This window comes from Mustela nigripes, chromosome 6 (assembly GCF_022355385.1).
Source record: "Mustela nigripes isolate SB6536 chromosome 6, MUSNIG.SB6536, whole genome shotgun sequence".
In the NCBI taxonomy this organism is placed as follows: Eukaryota; Metazoa; Chordata; class Mammalia; order Carnivora; family Mustelidae; genus Mustela; species Mustela nigripes.
The window spans coordinates 52,618,736-52,637,967 of record NC_081562.1 but is presented as its reverse complement, the minus strand read 5'-3'; the positions used below and the strand labels follow the sequence as shown (position 1 = coordinate 52,637,967).

At 36.4% G+C, this 19,232-nt stretch overlaps 1 protein-coding gene across 2 annotated transcripts in view; it reads right to left on the bottom strand.

Annotated features, from left to right (window-relative positions):
- The window catches only part of A2M (alpha-2-macroglobulin), a 39,410-nt gene extending 21,060 nt beyond the window's left edge, over nt 1-18,350 (bottom strand). The window contains exons 1-15 of one of the 2 annotated variants that reach the window (XM_059402571.1): nt 18,200-18,350; nt 15,422-15,605; nt 14,432-14,591; nt 14,206-14,312; nt 11,863-11,883; nt 11,439-11,607; nt 10,752-10,836; nt 9,289-9,409; nt 8,431-8,545; nt 8,173-8,282; nt 6,056-6,217; nt 4,017-4,244; nt 3,703-3,766; nt 2,359-2,501; nt 1,601-1,750 (exon numbers count right to left, since the gene is read on the bottom strand). In XM_059402571.1, coding sequence (XP_059258554.1) covers nt 1,601-1,750; nt 2,359-2,501; nt 3,703-3,766; nt 4,017-4,244; nt 6,056-6,217; nt 8,173-8,282; nt 8,431-8,545; nt 9,289-9,409; nt 10,752-10,836; nt 11,439-11,607; nt 11,863-11,883; nt 14,206-14,312; nt 14,432-14,591; nt 15,422-15,605; nt 18,200-18,285 — 1,905 coding nt within the window. In that variant the 5' untranslated portion in view covers nt 18,286-18,350. The remainder of the gene's footprint in view (nt 1-1,600; nt 1,751-2,358; nt 2,502-3,702; nt 3,767-4,016; nt 4,245-6,055; nt 6,218-8,172; nt 8,283-8,430; nt 8,546-9,288; nt 9,410-10,751; nt 10,837-11,438; nt 11,608-11,862; nt 11,884-14,205; nt 14,313-14,431; nt 14,592-15,421; nt 15,606-18,199) is intronic. The other variant, XM_059402572.1, reaches the window with a different exon arrangement.
- Nucleotides 18,351-19,232: the final 882 nt, after the last annotated feature.

Sequence of the window (19,232 nt, the reverse complement as noted above, 5' to 3'; positions counted from 1 at the left end):
AGCAAGTAGTGGGCACACCTAGAACACAGCAGACACTAAATAAGTATGTGTTGAATGGATGGCTTATGCTATTGAGAGCGAAGTGTTTCATTAGTAAAATATTATCAAGGCTGTGGAGGATTGGGTTAGTGAGTTAGTGTTCTAACCAAAGTCTACTATTAACTACCTAAAAGTTTCTACTTTTTTAATTAACAAACCAATAGGAAGGACATTCTGCCTTATCTATCTGCCAACATTGTTATAATTTAGAACCCCTACCGAGAACTAAAAAATTATGTTATATAAACATAAAAACATCATTATTTTCCCATGTATCCGCTTATTCCCATTGAAATGTACTTAATACTTTCTTTAGAAGAATTCTAATATTTTCAATTAAATTCCATTTGGAAGGACCAAAATGTTAGATGTCTTTTCTTTCTTTCTTTCTTTCTTTTTTTTAAAGATTTTATTTATTTATTTGATAAGAGATCACAGAGGGGCAGAGAGGCAGGCAGAGAGAGAGGAAGGGAAGCAGGCTCTCACTGAGCAGAGAGCCTGATGCGGGGCTCAATCCCAGGACCTTGAGATCATGACCTGAGCTGTAGGCAGAGGCTCAAACCACTGAGCCACCCAGGCGCCCCTAGATGTCTTTTCTTATAACTTTCTTTTTCAGAGAGTAAAATATAAATTTCCCTTTGTAAAATTTTGATAGTGAGAAAAAAAGTACCTTAAGGAAGAGATTATTTCAACTGAACTCATAGAAAATCTGAAGATGTAAGCAGGTTACTGTTAGCTCGTGTTGTTTTTCATTGTTCTACTCTGGCCACACCCCTGTGCTATTTCTTCTATTCACCCAACATTTTAAAGGATTTCATTTAGCAATGCAATTGGTAAATGAAATTAATTCATTTTTCCAAATTTTTTTCATCAGAGACAGTGTTTCTTCCTTCAGAAATTGTGTTCATCTTGGGACATACAGTGTTTGATATAATTCTTATAAAAACAGAAATTTGGGGCGCCTCGGTGGCTCAGTGGGTTAAAGCCTCTGCCTTCGGCTCAGGTCACGATCCCAGGGTCCTTGGATAGAGCCCTGCATCAGGTTCTCTGCTCTGTGGGGAGCCTGCTTCCTCCTCTCTCTGTCTCTGCTTGTGTCTCTGCCTACTTGTCTGTCAAAGAAATAATAAAATCTTAAAAAAGAAATAAAAACAGAAATTTCATATTTCATATCAGTTTTAGTTGAAGTCAGTGCACCACTTTTGTTAGGCTTTTTCAAACATTTCAACAAATTAACTTGAAGACGACTGTTACTAGTATGATTAAGCTCTAGGATTTCAGGAGCTTCGAATGGTATATGATTTTATTAATATATGTATACACATACAAAAACATATACATATACATGTTTGTGTATGCATATATAAAAATTATGTAAATAAATATCTATGTATTCAAATGTAATATATTTCTTATCAAAAAAGGGCCCATGAAGGAGATAAAACCTATGAACTCCTAGATAAATAAAATTTTAATAGATCTGATCTTACTCAGGTAGGCATTTCTCCTTGCTCTGAGCCCCTTGTGTGGCCTTTCCTGACCCCCAAGATTGCTGGGAACTCACCGAGGCTGCGGACAGCTCTGCTTCAGGCTTCATGAGCAGCACACTTTGGTCCACCGCACGGAGGGCGCACAGCGATTGAGGAGAAGCTGAAACTCGCAGGTGGGCATGTGAAGCCGGAAGACTTTGTGCTGGACGGAAGCTCAGGTCCACCTATGGAATTGGGAAGAACAGTCGAAAAAACAAATGTCCTGATTTAACTGTGCATTCACAAGCATTTCCCGAGGGTTCCTCACATTCAATATACGCTCACTCTGACTTGGTGATGGTTGGCACCATGTGAGTCTTGGGGCTTTTTGTCCCTTACACATCATTCTGATGCTCAAGAATCAGTTGAGCCATTATAATGATATCTAATTATTCTTATAAATTGTTAAATTTGAGACGTCATTTTTTACCTTTGGCACATGGTAAGGTGTTTATCAAGTGCGGGTTGAACGCAAATGGTTCTAGATGCTCTTGTATTTTTCTTTTGGCTCTTTAGTAGCCTTAAAAACTTGCTTACATATTTTCCAACACTTCATCATAGAAAGGAACAAGGTATTCTGAACTGTATCATATAGTAAGAGACAATGCATGAGAATTTTGAACCAAGAGTCAAATGACATGGCTTCTTTGTGTGACTCTGCCATTACCTAGCCTAGAAACTCTGAAAAATTCATTTAATTCCTTTGGCCCCAGTGTTCACATGCAGAACATAATTGATAATAATAGCAACTTTTGGTTTTAAATGTTGAAAATTTCATGATAAAGAAACCCACCTTGTTGGCTAGACAGTTTTCAACCTTGTATTTTGCAGAATCCCCGACCACTTCCCCATCAGGTAAAATGGTGAAGAGGAGCAATCGAGCGATGGGAGCAATGTCTATCTCCACGGGGACTGACACGGAAAAATGGCCATTCACTGGAGCACAGAGAAAATGAGGAGGTGATTATGGCTTAGACAACTCCCCAGGGCTGAAATGAAATTTTTCTGTTGCACAAAACTATTTTTAGGAGTCTGGGCTGGTGAGTGACCGTTTCTATTAGTTGGTGTAACAGATAAAAGAAAAAGTAGATGTAATAAATAAATGTCTATGTCTAAGAATTCTCTACCACTAAGAACTCTAGCTTTAGAAAAAACTTTATTTAAGTGCTCTCTTATAAATCATATAATGATTTCACACCAATTTTCAGCATTAGCCCATCTCTAAATTTCTGATGCTATCTGAGGATATGGAGACATCCACTTGGCTACTATTTGATCAAGACTTCACACTAGAGGAGGGGAATAGAACCTGAAGTTGTGTGATGTAATCGCCAAGGGTTTAGCACATTGTATTTATCCTTATATCTTCTTTAACTTTCTATGAACAAAATATTCTAATTTTTTTTTTCTTACAGGGAATACTGTGCTCCTTTGATAGTTGTTTTTCGATGCCTACGTAGTCTTATTAAGGTTCTATAAATAAGTCTACAATGGTGCTTTTCTGTTGCTATGAAGATGCATCAAAAGAGTAGCTCACTGATAGTTAAGAAAGTAGCTCACTGATAGTTTTCTTATAAGAGGTCTTTCAAACTTCCTTAGAAGAGCAGAAAACTTCAGAGGTTTATATTGTTCCATATTTGTTCATGGCAAGAGTCCAATTCAATAGTGGAAGTATCCAATTCAACTTTCCATAAATCAGAACTATCTTCAAAAAGGAAATATGATACAAAGATATAAATGACTCAGCAAAAGACCTCCTAGTGTATAGGAAGTATTCCAAGATTTTGCCTTCTCTCTGTTTCCTGAAACAGTTCTAAAATACCATTTTGAGAAGAAGCTCCATGAATATTTACGGTTTTAAAATCTGGAATAAGCATAGATTCTAAAAAAACAACCTCATCATTTTAAGTAATCCGAACAGAAGAAGCTGAAGGAAAAGAAAAGAAATATTTCATAAGGGGCAAAATGGACGAACAAACAAACACCCATTCTTTCTTTCTTTCTCCTCTCAGCTTCTCATTTATTAGAGTTTGATGGAAATCACCACTGTTTATTTGAAACTTTTTCTGGTATTTCTGCAACTTAAGGCCAACTATGTTGAAGTGGGACAAAAATGTACAACTGTGGAAATACTCACTATCTCCCTGTTCCACAGGCAGCACATGCATCCCAATTCGGACAATGCCTCCCTTTGCCATGATCTGCAAAAAAGGAAAGGAAAAGAAATTTTATTTGCCTGACAGAAATCTTGTACCCCACATCCTGCCCTTCATGCATTATGTTTGCTGTATTGAGCTCCAGCTGGCAATAATTAGCCCTAAGAGAAGTCGAACTTCCAATAGGAACTTGGATATTAAGTCAAAATAGTGATGGCTTAAAGAATTTCGTAATTCCTTGCCTCACAGAGGGTTTTTGCCTATGGGTGAGTCAATGAAGTGGCTTCCTTCTTACCAGATAATAGAACACGAGTTCCTTCAGCTCCCGCAGGACCTGTCCATTCAGAATATAATGTGCTCGAACTGTCTGAGTTTGGCCGCAGGGCAGTTCACCAGGCAGGGGCTCTAAGCGAACAAAACTCTTGCTTGGGGAGAATACAAGATTAGCAGTGTGATGAGCTTCTTTGTACTCTGCCAACAGCCACTGGTAGGCGTAACAGGGACTAGGAATCTTGTGTCTGACCTAAAGAATTTAAAAAATGATATTATTTTCCAGATCGTATGTCATAGAGAATCAGTGTTCTCACAAAACTGCATTAGTTCACTGTTCTCCCTTAACTAGTACTTAGAAAGACTTTGAAAGACTTGGCTCCACAGTAAAAAGTGAATGATGTGTATCTGTATTGCAGATAAACCCTGCAGAGGCTCCTTGGGTTGGTGTTTAAATTTCTGAAGCGCATACATGGAGGCATCTTTGCTCTGCTTAATTTGCTCGACGTTTTTGGGGCCACTTTACCTATGCAGACAGAGAGGCTGGAACTATAAAACTGCACTGAAGAGATTAAATACTCTCCAGAAACTGAAGAACTACATTCCAGAAACCTATTTATGATGGGTTTCAAAAAGGTACTATGAATAAATGTGATACTGCAGCCATAGGGGTCTGAGAACACTTTCTGTCAATGGCTTTGGTTCATGAGTTGAGTTGGTGAATTAGCTGAAGTCACTCTCTCCTGGGCTGTCCTAGGCTGGTTATTTTTAAAGATTTCTGTGGCTCTGGACTCTCAAGGTTTATAGGCCCTATTTGAGTTGTAGTTTAACTTTTCTCCATGTAGAAGCTACTCCTTATTCCTTATTCTCATCCTCACCTCCCAAGTGGTGTGAGTGAATCCTTGTGTCAGCAAAACATTTTATTTCTATTTTAATATATATTCTAGTGACAACAGGTAAATGATTATCAAAAAGAGGGAGTGTTTAAAAATAATTTTTTAAAAAAGATTGAATTTATTTATTTGACAGAGAGAGAGAAAGAGATCACAAATAGGCAGAGAGGCAAGCAGAGGGGGAAGAGGAAGCAGGCTCCCTCCTAAGCAGAGAGCTGGATGTGGGGCTCGATCCCAGAACCCCGAGATCATGACCTGAGCCAAAGGCAGAGGCTAACCCACTGAGCCACCCAGGTGCCCCTAAAAATAATATTTTTATTTTCAGGATGAGAACATTGCCTAGCACTTAGAAAACATCTAAGAGACTTCATCTTTTTTTTTTTTTTTAAAGATTTTATTTATTTATTTGACAGACAGAGATCACAAGTAGGCAGAGAAGCTGGCAGAGAGAGAGGAGGAAGCAGGTTCCACGCTGAGCCGAGAGCTGGATGTGGGACTCGATCCCAGGACCCTGGGATTATGACCCGAGCTGAAGGCAGAGGCTTTAAACCACTGAGCCACCCAGGTGCCCCTCCAAGAGACTTCTTGATTGAATAAATGAATGAAAGCTCAGTTTTTAATTATTAGAAAGTATGGGCTTTCATGCCATCTATTTAAAGTGCAGTCAATAAAATATATTATTTATTCTGTTTATCATTGCTATGTAATATCTATTGTGTATCAATATATCTGTTACTATATATCTACATTTCTATTGATGAATAGAGAACTCTATGCTATACAAAGTAAGTTATAAGGGTATAACAAAAACCTGGAGAAAACTAGAATAGCAGGACAAAAATAAAGTAGGAACAACAGTTGAGAGTATATATACTTGAAAGCACATGCTAGTGATGTTAAACTGGACTTTACAATGATAGCCAAGGTAAAGGGAGCTTGCATTATCATTTCTTATATGTAAATTTTTATTTATTGTTATTTCAAAATAACACATCAACTGTTAAAAAAGAAATTAAACATCACATTTAATCCTAGCACCCTGAAAACTGAAGGGTGTTTGTTTGTTTGTTTATTTATTAATTTATTTTTCTGTTTCCATAGGACTAAATGCAACTTGGAAGTATCATTACCTTTAGGCTACTTCATGCCATTGGTAACTTCTCAAACTTACCCTGACAGTGAGAGAGGTACCCTTAATGTTGGTGGTGTTGATAGAGAACTGAACGAGGCCATGCTCATCAGTGGTGGCATTGGAGTTATAGTTAGCTTCATTTGATATGATGAAGACAAGTTCGTTTGGCATGGGGACACCTTTCCCATTCACTAGTTGCACCTGAAGATTAAAATTTGTGGATCAGTTATATGGTTAATACCCAGTAACCAAACATTCATTTTATTACAAATATTTATTATGTCCTATATATTGGACATGGTTCCAGGCATTGAGGCTACAGTGGTGAACAAAGCAAAGTTCCTGCCATCATAGAAAAGAGATTATTTTAAATAAATGCATAGATGATATATATTTATTTAGTAGTAATCAGCCTGAAGACAAAAAGTAAAGCATTGTGGGGTTGCCGGGGTGGCTCAGTCAGTTAAGCATCTGCTTCTTGATTTCAGTTCAGGTTGATCTCAGGGTTATGGGATTGAGCTCCACGTTGGATTCTGTACTGGGTGTGGAGCCTGCTTATGATTCTCATTCTTCCTCTCCCCTGCCCCACTCTTCCCCAAATAAAACAAAATAAAGCAGTGTGAAAAGACTGAGAATCATGGAGATGATGATAGGGGTGACCTGAAAAAAGGATTCTGTGGATATTTTGGAAATGCCATGTATTATATAGAACTCTTGGAGAGTTACAGCGCACAAGTGTCAGATAGTATTGAAAATTTTAACTCCTTAGCCAAATTTAATTGAGCTCCATATACTTATTTTATGATCAACCGTTAACTTTCTATGGATTAGTGTTCTAAAATATAAGTGCCCAAGATAGCAATTATTAATACATTACCTTGTATACTTTTCTATTTTTTTTTTTTTTATACATCTGCTTCTCAATCTAGACTTTCAAACTTTTGTAAGGTAGGCAGGTATTATGAGGGACTTTCCATGTGAAAAATGCAAAGTTGAATAGAATCATACAGTATTACATAAGGGCCTAAAGTCAAATTATTGCTAATATTGAACTCAGTAGATGAATAATTTGATTCAGATTGCAAAGATGATGATTCTTTTTCAGTAGAAGCTACTTTTGGTAGAAGGAAGCACAATTGGGAGACTTGGATCCATATTTGTAATTGATTAATAAACTCTCAGTTTGCCAGTGAAATATCGGCTGCACGTACAAATTCAAGGACAGGTACAAAATTCTGATTCTCTTTTGATGAAAGAGTCTTATGACTAATGGGGTAATTATTTAGCAGGAATGAAGTATCAAAAAAGTACACTATACCTCTCAGAAATTAAAAATAAATGGACTGTTTATTTTAGGAAGTGACTAAAGTTTCTCAAATATTTTGCTGTCATAACATAATCAAAACATTATAAAACGTACTCCACCCCTTTTTAGTGGGGTTTTGTCCCTCTCTGCTTTGGTCTCCACACTACAACCTCATAACATTTCCATTAAGAATATGACACACAATAATTACACATTGATGGACATACAGCTGCCATCTCAGACTTCTGGAGTCAGAAAGATCCATCTGAAAATTTGCTTATAATACAAAAAATAACAATACAAGATATTATGTACATAATGAGAAAATTTATATTTTTCAAGTCTGGAAGCCTTAAATAGAAATATTTTACCCCTTTGTGCACTGTTTTTTAAAATATATTCCTACATTATAGGGAAAATAATGTAAATATAATACTCATGAAAGAAACACCAGGTAAAGTAGAATCTTTTATACTTCAAAATGAAAAAGCCACCTACCCACTCATTTCCCATACAAAGTTAGTGATAGCGCGATAATTTAAAAGGCCACCATAACTTCTGAGATTCTTGTGAGAAAATATAAAAATCTGAGACTACTGGTAAACCAAGGAAAGACTGAGTGATATCACACAATGCTGTTCTAAAGGTGAAAAAAATTTTGATGATGCTTTAGAATAATTTTGTAGATTTCATACACTAATTTACAGAGGAACAGATTTATTTTTATGTGGTTTTACACTTTTGGTTAGGTTAATCAATAGATAATAAACCAGGTCTGGTTTTAGCAGAACATAATATGCTTATTAAGTGATAGTACAAAATTTGATTTGTGACTTAGAAAATACTTCACCTGCCCAAAGAAGGGGATCCCTTGTCTAAAGTATGGGTCCACTTTTGTAAATGAGAGTTTGGACATGGTTCTTGTTATTTCAGTGGATCCTTTTCCAGTTAATTCTACCTCTGGAAAAAAGAAAAAGAAAAAAATAAGTTTTCCTGGAAGGATGATCTCTCTGAACTTCTTACATTACTTTCATTGCAGTTCATAGTTCAGCAAAGGAAATAAATCCATGTCCATTTTTTTTCTCCCATAACCATGTGGTATGCAAACCTGTTCCTTCTTCTTGGATCTTGGCCTCCGCTTCAAGTTTCATTTCATACCCTTGTCTCTTCATCTGGAAGATCCTGGTTTTTACTTGCTGAGAGACGCAACCCTGGCTGTTTAGCTAGGTGGGGATAAAATACAAAAACATAACACTGGACAGATCAGATGTTGATTAATCTGGTGGGACTTTTGGGGGGACAATATAACCTAGGGATTTTTTATGACAAGAACACAACACATATCCTCTAGAGATTAATTATGATTGCATTTCATAATAGTATCTGGTTTATAATGGATATATTTCTTAGTATCTGATAGTCCCTAGAGTTAATGCAATAGAAAATGTCTTAAAAATTTGTGGGTAATCCAACTGTAGCAGGGAACTAAGTTTTCACAAGTCTAGCTCCCCTTCCATAGTATGCAACTGTTGCTGGAAAGGGGCTGTGCATCTGGAGACTATGTTTCCTGTCTCCCTGATCCCTAGGAGGGACCAGGTGACAAGTTCTTGCTCATGGAAAGAAGGAAAAACATATACCCTTTCCAGCCAAAGTGATTAACAGGTGTAATGCTTTTTCTTCTTCCTTCATGCAAGTAGATGCCCAAGGCAGCTCTGGATGCCAAGTATTGGAGATTGCTCAACTTTCATTATTCTGGGAGCTTGGTGAGCCAGGAACACCCACAGTGGAAAATTACAAGAAATAAATAATTCCTATTGTGCTAAATCACTGATACTTAAAAATCATTGTACCTAACATAGAATTCCTTACAGATTTCTCTCTTCCTGAGTTAGTACCATGTTGTAATTCATTGCTATTTAACAATGTCTCCATTGTTAGTCCCTGGAAAGAACAGTTTTTCACCTACCTGGTGACTGAATTTCTCACAGACAGCCTGTGACTCTCCACTATAGCAGTAAGAAGGGTTACTATACTTTCTGCATACTCTCATAGTCATATGTCCCGGGACAGGCTTCCCATATGTGTATCTGTCATAAGAACATTGCCAAATGAATCAAATCAGACATTGAACATCTCCATTTTCTACTTACTTCCATTCTCCTCTTAGCAATAGTATGTTTTTACCCTCTGTACTTCTCTCTAATCTTTGCAGGGCTCTCATAGTGTTGAGAGCAAGTACTAAGTTATGACTCTTTTAAAAAAAATCTCCAGTGCCAATGCTGAAATTGACTACAGTTTTTGATCATGTCTTTTTTCCCTTAATTTTTTTAAATTTCATCTTAAAAAAATATATATATATATATTTATTTATTTATTACCAAAGCTACACCTGTTCTTAAAAGAAAAAAAAAAAACAGTATCAACAAAATGAAAATGAGAGAGAGAAGAGGACCTCAATTCTACCTAGGAATACAAACTGTGAATATGATGGTGTTTCCTTCCATTATCCTCGTCCAATGTGTAGCTCTCTCTCTATATATGGAGTTTAACTTCTCTACTTTTTATAAAAATGGGGTTGTGGCATATATACATGTATGTCATTGATGGTTGATGTGTTTTCAAGGGTATTTGTTTCCTTCCCTATATATCTTTATTTGCAAGAGTATTGGCTCACCTGTTATATCGGATCAGGAACTTGGTGGCAATTACTCTGAGGTGGTGCAGGGACCCAGCTGAACCGTGGGTGCATTACATGTGTGGTCTTTAGGCAGAGCTGGTTTCTTCAGTGCTAGTGCTGCTTTCTGCTAGTGTTTTCTGCTAGTGCTACCCCTGGACTACTAGAGATGGGCACGAGATTTTAGAAACATGAATTTGCAAGGTTGGAAAGGACCAAGCTAAGAGATCATGTCCAGTCTCATCTGTAAAAGTGGCAGTGCTGAGAGGTAGGTGATATGCCTTCAGTAGACCAGTGACTCAGCTGAGATTTTGGTAATATGCCTATCTCTGCAAATTCTGAATCTAAGCTGTTTTTCCACTATGCATGCAAGGTCAGGTAAATGATCTGTTGATGATAGAATTTCCTCTACAGCCTAAGGAAGGGAAAGCCACTATACCCTTCAACACTATCCCATTTGTGTGTGTATATGTGTGTGTGTGTAGCTTTGTCACTTTCAGAATCAACTACTGTAGATAGCTTCTCTTAGAACAGTTGTTTGCCCCATGATAGTTACAATAATACTACTAAGGCCATGAAAGAAAAAAGAAGGAAAAAAACCAACAACAGGTGAGGAACATTCCAGAGATGGGATGATCGCATGCACTAAAAGTATTTGTACTCTCACTGCTCCTAAAAAAATGAGTCAAAATATCCCAAATGGTGAGTCTCCTTTATATAATTCTCTCAAAAGATTAAAAAATATATAAACTCACAGGCCACACACTGACACATTCACGTCTTCTTCCAAGATAGTGATTATCCTTGGCATTGTTATTTGCACTTCAAACTTGGGAAGCACTGTTTATTGGAGATAAAGGAAGTTAGTGATTGTTTTTCATCTTTTGGGGACTTAGTATTTTCAGTAAAATTCTCTAATAACATTTTAGGTTTCTGAAAAGGTAGCTATACTCTCCAATACGACTACCTTACTATCAATGGATATATTTTTTAAAGATTTTATTTAATTATTTGAAAGAGAGAGAGCACAAGCAGGGGTAGGGGCAGAGGGAGAGGGATAAGCAGACACCCAGCTGGGCAGGGATCCCTGGGATCATGACCTGAGCCCAAGGCAGGTGCTTAACTGACTGAGCCACCCAGGTGCCCCTAAAATGGATATTCTGATTGAAGGACTGTAACCTTAATGAATTATGGAAGACTTGTCTAAAACAAGGATGTTTTACATATTTTTGAGATTAAAAGTTATTACAAAAAATAACCAAGCTATATGAAGTTCTATGCACAGATCACTGATCGTCTCATTGGAGTTAGATATAACTGATTCTACTCAAAGCTTAACCTCACTACATAGAAAAGAGAAGGACTCTAAATTAAAATGCCAATTCTAGGTCCTAGAAGTTTAGGTATGAAGAAAATGCTCCACGACTTTTCATAGTCCATACCAAATTCCTCCACAGTGAAGGCGTGTGTTGTCACTCCACCTGATTCCTTCTGTACCACCACCTTATAGGAGCCCTGAAAGGGCTCTGACGAGAGGGGAAAGCTCAATTGCTTGAGACCATTCTCTAATAGGAGTTTCTGCCATCGTGCGATGCGATTTCCTTTCGGGTCCTATGGATACAGTAATTGTAATTTACAAAGCTTAGAGCATTAGACACAATAAAAACAATCTATGGAAACTCCTAAGTTATCCACAAAGAGGACCAATGGGTGGTGGTGAGGGGTGGGGAGGATAGATGTTAGAACCATCTAGTGCTGTGTGAGCTCAAAGGTTTCTCCCTTAATGACAAGTTTCTGGTACATTGTCAGAACCTCTCAAATATAAACATTTTCTCTAAATTTATTTAATTCTGTTTATTTGCTTACCTGAATGTATACTTGTGAAATCTGAAAGACAAGAGAAATAAAGGAATTCAGAATTATTCTCAAATATTCTCAAATTCTGATTTATAAACAAGACAGTTTTATGTAGAATAACTCTATCTGTGGTAAAACAGAAAAAAAAATCTGAGTTAAATTTTACAAAACTTAGGGGGAGATGAACCATGAGAGACTGTGGACTCTGAGAAGTAAACTGAGGGCTTTGGGGGGTTGGGTAAGCCTGGTGGTGGGTATTAAGGAGGGCACGTATTGCATGGAGCACTGGGTGTGGTGCATAAACACTGAATCTTGGAACACTGAAAAAATAACATTAAATTAAAATTTATAAAACATTTAATTAATCTACTTTAAGCAATTAATAAATAATGTTAAGAACTTATTAGACCTATGGGCAACAAATATCCATGTACATAGCCACTCATTTAGAATGGGATTTACTAACATTACTTGAATACTTATAGGATCCTAGTGAGGAACACTCCTTTGTTATGAAACTTTATGGATTAAGAAATAAACTAATGGAACTATGAGAACTGTACTCAGTCCCAAATATTGAGATGGTCATGGAATTCTTAGTTCTAAGAATAAAGAGGGAAAATAGCTCCTTTACTATCAGTAGTTAGTCATTTTAAAAAAATTAATATTTATTAAGTGCTTACCATGTGCATTGTATAGCAATGCACAAAAGAGCTTATATTTTAAGAAGGATGGATATATAAGAAACACACACATACACACACATATATATATACACACAGATACATATATCTGAGAGATATATATTTTATATGTACTTAATATACTATATATTAAGTACATATAAAATATAATATATTTATAAATTACTATATCATCTAATTTCATATTGGTATTTATTTGATATTCAGTATTTATTTGACATATGTATCAATGAGCGATAGGGAGCCTATATCTCAAAGATAAAAAATGTATGATAAACATATATATGTGTGTATATACATACACACACACACATAGACACACATATGGACACACCTGATTTATATTAGGTAGTGAAATGTTGAGAAGCAAAATGGAGCTGGGTAAGGCTGCCAGAGTGATGGATGAGGTGCTTATTTTATTTTATTATTTATTTATTTATTAAAAAAATTTTTTTTAAAGCTGTTCTTTTTTTTTTTTTAAAGATTTTATTTATTTATTTGACAGACAGAGATCACAAGTAGGCAGAGAGGCAAGGCAGAGAGAGAGGAGGAAGCAGGCTCCCCGCGGAGCTGAGAGCCTGATGAGGGGCTTGATCCCAGGACCCTGGGATCATGACCTGAGCTGAAGGCAGAGGCTTTAACCCACTGAGCCACCCAGGCACCCCGAGGTGCTTATTTTAGATAGCGGAATGGAAGTAGAAACTAGAAGATCAGCTTTAAGTTACTGCAACAGCCTTGTTTAGAGGTGATATTGGCCAGGATGAGATTGTGGCAATTCAGGTTGTTAGAAATAGAAATAGTCTGGATATATTTCAAGCTAGCATGATTTTCTGATAAAGTGGATGTAGGTATGAAAGAAAGAGGGGAAATAGGGATTATGCAATAATTTTTTAAAGATTTATTTATTTATTTTAGAGGGGGCAAGAGTGGGAGTGGGAGGAGGGGCAGAGGGAGAGAGAGAGAGAGAATCCTCAAGCCACCTCCTCACCGAACACAGAGCCCGACACTGGGCTTGATCCCAGGACCCTGAGATGGTGACCTGAGCCAAAATCAAGACTGGGTTGCTTAACCAACTGAGCCATCCAGGTGCCCCAAGATAAACTTTTGTTTTAGGAGTTAGAACAAAAGAATTGCCTCTGAGATAAGAAGATGTAGTGAAGCAGTACATTTGGGAGAAAAAAATTAAGACTTTCTGCTTTGATGTCTGCATTAAAATTGAAACAGTTGTTTCTTATAAGTATCAGGTGTTAGTCTCAAAGAACAAACACTGATTATACTCTTCCTTGACAGAAGAGGTTCTGGTAGGCATGTTTAGAAAAATTTTAAATCTTTAAGAGGTTATTTGAATTTAACTTATTTCATGGTGTAGGCATGTCTATTATTTAATATATCTTTCTAATTTGCCTAGTGGAGAAATTTATAAAGAGTAAGTTTGATTGTGTGACAACTAAGTACCAGTACCAAGCTGGAAAGAACTAGATACTTCCTTGACCTGAGATTCTGGTTTAAACAAGGATCATGCACTATTGTAATGCCAGAAATCACGCTAGTGATACCAGATTCTTCCTCTCCCTGTCTGCCCCCAGCACCAAAAACAGGCATCCAGATTGTTTACTCAGATAATAATGATAGGTATTTGGAGACTCACCAACTCATTCAAGGGGTGAAAATTTTCATCCAACGCAACAACACGAAACTTCACTGAAACAGAAATATTTTCCATGAGTCCCAGAAACCTTAAATCAGGCTTAGCGGCTGATTAAAAAAAAAAAAAAAAACTGTTAAAGAACCAGGGCTATAGAGCCCTGGGGAAGATGTGGGGGAGGAATTTATTTCCTTTTGGGAGTTGTTCCGACTATATGGCCTTTTCATACCTGTCTGCCCTGGTTTGTAGATGGGCTTGTCTGTCTGGACAAAGACCAGACTGTCTTGGTTTTTAACTACCACTGTGGTCCGCCTTTTGAATTCTTGGGTTGGTCCTTTCACTTGGATAGTGAGGAACATGACCTCTTCATTGGTTAGAGATCTTGGGACCTGAAATATAGGACAGACCATAAGAACCCATTCAGTCTTGCAAGTTTCCTCCTCCAGTCCTTGTTCCTCTCCTCCCTGGAGATCTGGCCCCTTTACTTCACTGCACCCCCTCATTTTCATCAGGGGAAGTTGGCATGGACAGGAATTACTTCTGTTATTTTACAATGGGGAGGAGACAGAACAGAAGATGGAAGAAAATACAGGAAAAAAGAGGTCATAATTGAGACTTACGTCTCCTTATAGATCAGCCAATACATCTTGATTCAATTGTATGATGAACTTTACCAAGTTGATGTTGTGTGTTAAAAGGGCATGGCAGAGCATATTTAAGGCTATGGGAAATGAAATTACCATATTTGATTGACTATAGGCTGTAAGCATTTTACATATGGGCAACTCTGAAGAGATAGTGGATATTTGCTTATGGTAATTTCTACAGTTTTCCGTGTTCAATACGGGCTGATGTGTGTTTGCCAGACCACCACTGGAGGCTTATGTCATGGATTAATCCGGCTTGCCTTATTAATATTTTTTCCATTTTAATGTTAAGAAGTCACATTTTCCTTTTGTCTAGTATATACTGCTTTTTCCTCCTGGCTAATAGAAATTTTCTTTGATCATTAAGTTGATTTTTAATATGCTTCTAAGTATTTGTCTCCCATTGGAAATTCATGCATTGTTTCTTAATTTCTACACACATTTTTTTGCCCCTCTTAGATTTCTTTCTGAAGTCTTTGCCAGGCTCTCCAAGCTTTATCTTGACTAAATCTTTGATGCCTATTATCCTAACCAGTAGAATCAAGTATATGAAGTCAAACAGGCATACTCACAGTGAAGGAGACACAGTGGAATAAGTCCTTCTCTACCACCAGGTCAGTGAAGAGGCTCTTGTTCTCCCTGACAGACTCCAAGGAAGCACTCACAGTCACTGTCTCATTCAGGTAGCTCAGAAGGAGGCAGCCCTTCTCAGGGGTTTCAGAGTGGAGCAGGGAGGGGACCAGGACCATGTACTGCCTGCAATGGGGGAGTCCAGTTAGCGGAAAGTGCAGGAGGACAGGTATTGCTGTGACCAGCACTATTTTCTATCACAATGATTGTTACTAACATTAGTTTGATACCAAGAGAGGACATATTGATGAACATGACATTGGTCTCTGCTGTTGAATGGCATGCGTGAGAATTATTCCCTGTTCCATCACCAGTGCCATGGCAGTGAACATTTTGCTGGAAGTGAGTTTAAATAGATTAAAATTTGCTAGGATACTTCACTTTAAGGAACACAATATGAGAGCATCTGAATTCGAATAAAAATATGCTAATTATGTTGTACATCTATTTTACATGAGGATTGCTGTAAAAAAGTAAGCAAAGTCTCAGGAGAGACACTACAAAAACCAATCAATAAACACTATTTTCATTGGGTATATATATTCAACAACCCTGTGAAAATGATAATGCAAATACTTGCTTCCACTTTACAGATATGGAATCTGAGTGCCAAAGAAAAAACTTAGTTTTTTAGTCCCAAACTAAAAACCTAGTTTAAAGTCTCAGTTGTAAGTAACTAATGAAATCTTCATGTTACCTAACCCTGGCTGTTTGCATCTTAAATATTTGCCATTCAACTCATGGCTAGACAATGGTTCCACCCCAAAACGGCCTTCTAGTGATGGAATTTTGGGTCTTGGTAACTCATGAGTAGAACAGAAACTTTGCCAATTCCCTCATATATCATTTTGACTATGTAGTTTTCAAACATTTTTGCTTACAGGGTTCCTAAAATAATTTTTAGACGCCATGCATTTCTTACATATTTTCAAGCAAACATGTACATTTTTACACAAATAATAACAAAATATATGATTTTTAATGAAATTTTAAGTTAAAACTTAGTCTTCTATAAGTTTTCGATGGATTCTTAAATATCAGTGATAAGATACCCAGTATGACCTACTTAAAAAGTACACCAAAACGTTCTTTTTGTAATGATCAGAAATTTACATCTTTCCTTTTATTTCCCTCCTTAAACTTGAATTACCATGCCACTTACTACAGAGAAGTTTAACCTAAGATTTTTATGCTTCAAAATATATTTATGGATAACTCTTGCTTCTTTATTAACTAGTTTCTTTATTAACTATATATGTGTGTATATATACATGTGTGTGCATATATACCTGTGTATATATACATATATATATAAGACTTGAAAATAATTCAATCCAGAAGAAAATGTTTGTTTCATGATCACATAAAGAATTAAATTTAAATTAGGCATCCATAAATAACATTACATATATATGAGTATATGTGTGTATATATACATATATACTCATGTATATATGTATGTATACACATACACATCCATAAATAACATTATACATTTATACATCCATAAATAACATTACATATATATGAGTATATGTGTGTATATGTACACATATACATATATATGTATATGTGTGTGTATGTACATATATGTGTATAAATACATATATTACATATACATATGTATATGTGTGTATATGTACATATATGTGTATAAATACACACATATACTCATATATATGTAATGTTATTTATGGATGCTTAATTTAAATTTAATTCTTTATGTGATCATGAAACAAACATTTTCTTCTGGATTGAATTATTTTCAAGTCTTACTAGTATATAACTGATCAAAACAAAATAAGTGTATTATAATATTCATACATATTAGATATAAAATAAAAATATTTTTGAGACACATCTTTAATAAGAACAATGAGCTTTTTTTCTGTATCCATGGATGGATATGCCTTAATTGTGAGAATTAAAGGAGGCTTAGCATTAATTCTGTTGCTATTTTTAGTTTGTATGGACATGAGTGCCACAAAAAATTGTTTACATAAAATAAATAAAATACAGAAAAAACAACTGTATCACTGTTTCCAGTTCTTAGAACTCCTTCTGCATTAGGTACCAAAAATCACCCAGTGCCTATTATCAAGAATTGTTTCTAATCATCTATCAGCTCGTGTTTTCTTTAGATCTCCCTTCAACTTTGTTGAAATAAAGAATTCATCACCACATAATCTGCAAAAGAACTTTCTCCCTCATTGTTAGAATCCTTTGCTTTTTCAACATCAGCATCAGTATTTCAAATTATTCCTTTATCAGTATTTCAAATTATTCCACTGTACAGATTTCTATGCTAGGACAATGCTAAATGGTGACATCTGATTGAGGGAAAGATTTGTCTTTCTTTTATAAAGTGGAAGATCTGTAATTAAGAAAGAAATAAGGAAGGATAAATAGCCTGGTCTCGAGCAAATCAATCTGAATGTGAGGATCTGAAAATTGATTCCTTTAAAAGTATCATTGCCAATGCCCCTCAGAAAATCTTTGTACATCCTTAGAAAATTTAGAAAGTCAGAGATTCAGAGTTGGAGAAAAAGAATTGAGTAAATAAAGAATGAATATACTAGATTTATGAAATCTCATCATTGGAGGAGCCTTTAGAGATAAGAAGGTGACAGTTTTGTGGGAAAGACAAATGACCAGTCTAAATGAGAATCAAAGAATTCTCTTCTAAGGAAAAGATTCTTCATGTCCTCTGCGAAACTCACAGTTTTCCAGAGACTGATACATCCACAGGCAGGAAGACCAGAAGGAGGAGAATAAGATTTGGATGAATGAGTGTGTCCTTCCCCATGCTGCAGGGAGAAGGGCCCTGAGGAGACCAGACTGTATTGTGCCCGGCTCCCTGCAACTGGTCTCATCCCAAACATTCCTTAGAGGAGCTAGGTTTTATGCTGCTCCTGTGCAAACAGGAAGTTCCACCCACACATGGTGTCTAAACAAAGTAGAGGTTTCTGAACTTTCTGTGAAAGGGTCATTGCTCTCAGGGCCCACTTACAGTCAAGATTATTTCTGGGTGGGGTGAATAGAATTCCTGTAGGGATGAAAATCCACATTCCCGTTAAGTGCTCATTTTCTCTGAGTTTTATTGTAAAGCAGCTAATCGGCTTTTCAACCCCTTCTCTCTTTTCTCCCTAGGTCCACTTCCCCACTGCTCCTTTTAAGGTTTTCCTCATCCTCTCTTGCCTAAATAGTTTGCTAGGGAAGCTACAATTTAAGCAACACTGGACAGGTTCAAAATAGCTACTTCACTTCAAGTCAGAGTGCCTGGGAGTCCTCCATTAGATATGCCTACTCCAATGCTGAAGCACTTTCAGATTCAATATTCCCTATGGAAATGGTATTGGATTACAGCAACAATTTTTTGACCTTAGGGATAGTGCCTGATTGTGGAAGATGAGCCAGACCCTGGAAGAATGATAATAGGAAATATTTTTCCTGTATCAAGAAAGTGAAAAGAGAAACAGCACGACCTCAAAAAAACAAAAAACAAAAAACAAACAAAAAAAAAACTGTTTATAACAAAGAACCCAATTTATCATCTATTATACAAACAAATTTTGTTATGGTCTTTTAAATATGCTACTCCCTAACAATCTCTAATCAAATAAACTATTTCATCCATCCATCCATCCCTCTGGTTGTTTTGTAAGTATTTATTGAGCCCAGTAGGGCTAAGTATCATGCAAAATTATGGAGATGGTGTGGTCAAATATGTAGAAACAGATATGCACCGAAAGG